Source organism: Nyctibius grandis, chromosome 33 (genome assembly GCF_013368605.1).
Source record: "Nyctibius grandis isolate bNycGra1 chromosome 33, bNycGra1.pri, whole genome shotgun sequence".
NCBI classification, from domain to species: domain Eukaryota; kingdom Metazoa; phylum Chordata; class Aves; order Nyctibiiformes; family Nyctibiidae; genus Nyctibius; species Nyctibius grandis.
Window position 1 is genome coordinate 1,950,685 of NC_090690.1, and position 5,848 is coordinate 1,956,532.

At 63.6% G+C, this 5,848-nt stretch overlaps 1 protein-coding gene across 1 annotated transcript; it reads right to left on the reverse strand.

The window, feature by feature from the left end:
* Window positions 1-1,352: 1,352 nt before the first annotated feature.
* Window positions 1,353-4,921, reverse strand: EGR3 (early growth response 3). The gene is made up of 2 exons (XM_068421471.1): window positions 4,390-4,921; window positions 1,353-3,362 (listed from the first exon to the last, which is right to left on the reverse strand). The coding sequence occupies exons 1-2, from the start codon at window positions 4,541-4,543 to the stop codon at window positions 2,323-2,325; spliced, it is 1,194 nt and encodes a 397-aa protein (XP_068277572.1). The 5' UTR covers window positions 4,544-4,921; the 3' UTR covers window positions 1,353-2,322.
* Between the last annotated feature and the right edge of the window lie 927 nt (window positions 4,922-5,848).

The window sequence follows — 5,848 nt, forward strand, 5'->3', positions numbered from 1 at the left end:
CGACAGACGCGACCCGGCGAAACGGTGACGGGGTCAAGGCGGCGGCGAGGGCACGAGCGGGGCAAAAAATAAGGCGCAAGGTCAAGGGCAACCCAAGGACGCGGCGGTTTTGTGGGGGGCTTCGGGGCGCACCCCCTCCCCACGCGGCTGGGAAAAGGGGGGGGCACGAGGATGGAGCCGGTCGCCTTCGGGGTCGCCCGGCATCCAGCTGGTCTTGCCACGCCGTCCTGCGAACAGAACTGAAGGAGAGGGGGGCTGAGAAGAGGTTGGGTCATTAAAAAAAGAAAATATTAAAGAAAAAAAATAATTTAAGCAAATACAACACAAGGAAAAAATGTACAAACAGGTCTCCAAGTCGCCCGTGACGAGGCGCGGCGCCCACCGCCCTACATATTTCAAGCCATTTTAACACCCCCTTACACATTAGAGACGACTTTTTTTTTCCCCCAAACCATTATAGACCTTCTTTAAGCAAGGTAAAATAAAGATAGATATTTACTACAGCTTCTGATTGTCAGCAAACACAATATATTTACTGCATTAGCATTTGCTCACAGTGCAAATGGTACAACAATACATCGGTTCAATATTTCTGTGTTTTTTTTCCCTTAAAAATGCTGTATGCATTAACTATCATATTTGCATTACAACGTGACAAATGAGCAAATGAAATGTGTGTGAAAATTATCACCTTTTCACAATATCAAGCGTAATTTTTTTTTTTTTAACCTTAGTATAAGGTACTATAAATCCAAGAAATAAAAACATCCACAAAATATATTACATCTGGTATGATTATTTTTTTTTTTTCTCTAAGTACTCAACTTTATACAAAAGTCTTTCAAAAAATATCATTCCCTTAGGTTTGTGTGGTTAAACCTGATTGTGGTTTTTTTTTTCTTTTTTTTTTTTTTGTTCCTTTCGGTTCACATAAATTAGACTGCATTCTTTCTCTTCTCTTTATTTTTTGTACGTTTTTAATGGTTTTTTTTTTTTTTTCACATGCAGACATCAAACCTGGATAGCACGACCTTTTGGCAACAAAGATTTTTTTTTTTTTTAAGTCATTATTATTTTTGCTTAGTTTAGCTTAAATGTCTGAGCACAGTTTTATTAAAACAAAAGAAGAAAAAAATCAGAGCAGTCATGCAATGACATGCACATACCAGAAGGAGAAAGAAAAAAAAAAAAAATAAAATAAAATAGAGGGCTAATTGATTTTTCTCCTCCGTAGTTGGTTGGTTGTTTTAAAGTGACCAAATAAAATAAAATAAAAATATCTCACATTATAAAAAGTATTCAGCAAAATACTGGGGTGTTTTTTTTCTGCATTTCTGTAAAGAATTTCCCTTCTGCTGAAGAAAAAAAAAAAAAAGAAAAGGGAAAAAAAAAAAAAACAAACCCAAAAGCTGCTGCCGGGACGTCGCTCCCCGCCGCCCCCCGAAGTTGCGGGGTCCCGCCGAGCCGCCCCCCGCCCGCTTACCTCCGCCGCGGGGCCCCGGTGCTTGGGGCAGGGGGGGAGCACAGGGGAGGGGAGGCGCAGGGGGCCGGCTCCGGGCCCGGCGGGGCACGGGGGAGCGGGTCGGCTCCATCCATCCACCCGCACCCGGATCCCGGCGAGCCCAGCCCCGGGGGAGCCGGGCGGGTGGGATCCGGGAGGGCCCGATCCTGCCCAGCCCAGCCCTGGGGGAACCGGGCGGGTCGGATCCGGATACCTGGGATCCAGGTCAGCCGGGATCTGCAACCCGGGCAGCCCGGACCCGGGCCAAGCTGGGCGCGGGCAGGCTGGAACCGGGAGACGCGGGGTGCGGGAGAGCCGGGTCCGGGTAATCCAGGTCTGGGCAATCCGGGTCTGGGCAATCCGGGATCCAGGCAGTGCGGGTAATCCGGGTGCAGGCAGCAGGGATCCGGGCACCGAGGTGCAGGCAGCAGGGATCCGGGTGAGCAGGGTGCGGGCAAGGAGGGTGCGGGCAGCCTGGCCCCGGGCAGTGCGGGTACAGGCAGCCGGGATCCGGGCAGCGCGGGTGCGGGCAGTGCAGGTCCGGGGAATCCGGGTGCGGGCAGTGCAGGACCGGGCAGCGCGGGTGCAGGCAGCCGGGATCCAGGCAGTGCGGGGTCCTGTCGATCCAAGTGCAGGCAGGATCCTGGTGCGGGCAGCCTGGACCCGGTCAATCCGGGTGCGGGCAGAGTGGACCCGTACGGCGCAGCCCCCGGGCATCCTGAACCCGGGGGGCAAGGCTGCCCCGGGGTCCCCCCCAGCACGGAGCAGTGCGGAGGGCAGGGGAGGAGAGGAGGTGCCACCGTGCCGCCCCCCACGGTCCCTCAAGCGCACGTGGTGACGGCAGGGGCGAGGGCAACGGGGGGCGAGGTGGTGGCGGCGGCGGCGGGGGGCACGGCGGGGGGCTGGCCGGCCGAGCCCTTCTCGGCCTTCTTCTCCTTCTGCTTGAGGTGGATCTTGGCGTGCCGCTTGCGCTCGTCGGAGCGGGCGAACTTGCGGCCGCAGAACTCGCAGGCGAAGGGTTTCTCGCCGGTGTGGGTGCGGATGTGGGTGGTGAGGTGGTCGCTGCGGCTGAAGCTCCGCATGCAGATGCGGCACTGGAAGGGCTTGTGGCCCGTGTGGATGCGGAGGTGGCGGGTGAGCTCGTCGGAGCGGGAGAAGCGGCGGTCGCAACCCTCGGCGGGGCAGGCGTGGGGCCGCTCGTGGAGCGGCGTCTTGCTGGGCCGGTTGGGATACTTGCGGGGTCGGATGGGCTTGAGGGTGAGGGGTGGCTGCGGCAGCCCCCCGAAACCCGGGTGGATCTGCTTGTCCTTGAAGGCCTTGATGGTCTCCAACGGGGTGATGGGGGGCGGGTTGACGCGGATGGGGTCCAAGCTCTGGAAGGGTTTGTGCTCCGTGATGGTGCCCATGTCGTTGGGGTGGTGGTAGAGGTTATAGTCTGGGATCATGGGGAAGAGGTTGCTGTCCAAGGCGGGTTTGGCCGCCTGGTAATCCTGGGGGGAGTAGGTGAGGCCGGGGTTGCTCTGAGGGTCGTGGAAGGAGACGGGCTCTGGGTAGAGGTCACTGCAGGAGGAGTAGGGCGGCAGCGCGGGGTACATCTGGTCCACCTCGCCCTGCGGCGGCCCCATGCTGCCCGCCGAGCTCTGCGTGCTGGTGAGCGCGCCCGAGGACGGCGGCACCCCCAGGATGCCCGCACTCATCAGGCTGATGATGTTGTCCTGGCACCAGTTGGAGGGCGAGTCGAAAGCGAATTTCCCCAGGTAGGTGACAGTCTTGTTGCCCGGGGCGGGTTGAAAAGTCCCCGAATAGGAGGACAGTTCCTGACCGGCCTTTTCGTTCGCTAAGCCAATGTCCATAACATTATCTGCAAAGTGCGAGAGAAGCGGGGCAGGGTGAGCCGGGAGGGCCGCGCCGCCCCGGGGAAGGGGGGGGCACCGGGGATGCACCGGGGATGCGCCGGGGATGCGCCGGGCCCTCCCGCTCCGCTCCCTCCTACCCCTCGCCGCTTCCCCCCCGCCCCGCTCCGCTCTCCGCGTACTGCGGCGCTGGCTGCCGAGGGTCCCGGCGGTGCGGGGCCGGCTGCCGCCTCCGCCGCCCCCGCCGCCCCCGCGGGGAGCGGACCCGGGCTGCCCCCCGGGGATGGGGGGGGGACACCGCCGCCGCCCCGCGGGTGGGGCCGGGGGAAGGAGGTACCTGCGGCTACAGGTAGGCTTCCTCCCCGTCCAGCCCCCGGCAGCGCTGGGCACTCCGCGGAGCCGGCTGCGGCCGCCGACGCCGTTACCGACTCGCCGCCTTCCCTGCGCCGAGCCCCGGCGAGGAGAAACACGGAGAGGTGGAGGGGGGGGGGATTTAGCCCGGCAAGGCTCTGGGTGGGAGCGGGGACACGCGGGGCGGCCCCCCCCGCCCTCCCTCGACGCTCACTTGTGCCCCCCAAGTCCTCCGTCCCCCCCACCGAGGGAAAGTCGGCGCCGCGTCCCGGGGAGCCGCCGCTGCGAGGTGCGGGGGGGCGGCCGCCACGGCCACGCGTGTCCGCGGCCGGATCCCTGCACGGGCGGATGGCCCCTCCGAGCCACGGGGGCCCGGCTGTTGCCCCCCCCCTCCCCAGCCTTGCCGTGCCCTCCTCCCCACGGAGCCCGGCCGCCGTGCCCGTACCTGCGGCGGCGGCTCGGCAGCAGCGCTCGGCGGAGCCCTGCAGCGATCGCGCGGAGAGACGGCGAGGAAAGGGGTGGGTGGGTGCGGGGGGGGGGACGCTCCCCAGCCCCAGCGCTTCCCTTCCCTCCGAGGCTCCATGACACCCTACCCACAGCGTCCTCCTCCTCGCCCCACCGGCTCCCCCCCCCCCCCCCCCCGCCTCCCTTCTCCCCATTTTCCTTCCCCCCCACCCCCCTTACCTGCAGCCATCTGGTTGTAGTGAGCCACCGAGTCGCTGCTGCTGGAGAAGATATTCAAAGAGTTGGGGATCTCCTCTGGGTACAGATTGTCAGGCAATTGGTTCATCAAAGTGTTCATGGTCCCCGGCAGCTTCTCCAGTAGTTTGCCTGTCATAGCACTGGAGGAAAAGGCTGGTTCAACGTGGCTCCGAGCTCAGCTCCCGAGGAAACAACATCCGAGTGGCAAATCCGTGCGAGGGAAATCATGCAAGAGAAAAAGTTGGGGCGGGGGCGGCGGGGGGGGGACCGGGGAGGAGGGGGGGGGGGGGGGGAGCCGGGGGTGGCCGCGGAGGAGGGGGCGCGGGGGGGGTGCGGTCCTCCGTGGGTCCCTGGTGGTGTTTCCTCGAGGGGGAGGGGGCGATCTGGCTGGCAGATGTGGTTGTAGAAGCGGGTGGGAGGATTTAACCCCTCCTCTCGCTCGCTCCCGCTCCCCGTCCCCGTCCCCGTCCCCGTCCCCGCTCCCTCCCGCGCTCGGCTCCGCTCGCAGGTTCCCTCGCTGCCGCCCGACTGCTCCGCCGGGGACTCCGCAGCCCATTTATCCGGGCGGCGGGAGCGCTCCGTGACGTAGCTGCCCATATATGGACAGACAAAGCCGAGCCGAGGCCGAGACGTCACAATGGAAGCTCCGCACAATGGAACATTAGAAAGCAGGAAGCGGGGCCGGCGTGTGCGGGCACCGGGGAGCGCGGGACCGGGCACCGGGCACCCTGCACCGGCCATGGGGCACAGGGCACCGAGCATCCTGCACAGGGCGTGGGGCACAGGGCACCGGGCATCCCGCATCGGGCATCCCGCATCGGGCACCGGGGACCGGGCATCGGGGACCCGGCACCGGGCACGGGGCACCAGGCACCCTGCACAGGGCGTGGGGCACAGGGCATCGGGCATCCCGCATCGGGCATCCCGCACCGGGCATCCCACATCGGGCACCGGGCATCCCGCACCGGGCATCCCGCATCGGGCACCGGGCATCCCGCATCGGGGACCCGGCACCGGGTACTGGGCATGGGGCATCCTGCACCGGGCATCGGGCACTGGGGACCCTGCACCGGGTAGCGGGAGGGGGGGTCTCTCCCTCCATCCGCACTTACATCTCGCCCAGCCGAGCGATGCGGTCACCCCGGGGAAGGCAGCGGCTCACCGGATCGCTCTTCCCTCGGGAAGAAGCGGGGGCGCGGGGCCGCCCGCCCCCGCGGTGCCCGTCCGTGCGTCCTCCCCCGGGGATGCTCAGAGACAGACCTGGCGATTTTATTCCCCCCCGCCCCGGCTCCGCTCCCTGGAGAGGGAGAGGGGGGGGAACCGGCCACAAATCCCATCTCGCAGCCCAGGAGAAGCGGGATGGGAGATGTGCGGGGGAAAGCCCAGCGCCAGGCAGAGCCTGGAGTTTGGTGGGATGGAGAGGGTCAGCGGGGAAGGCGCT

Coding starts and splice junctions, on each gene's coding strand:
- EGR3 (XM_068421471.1), bottom strand. CDS start 4,543: ATGACAGGCAAACTACTGGAGAAGCTGCCGGGGACCATGAACACTTTG. Junction 3,363..4,389: donor CTACAACCAGATGGCTGCAG/GTAAGGGGGGTG, acceptor CGCACTTTGCAG/ATAATGTTATGGACATTGGC.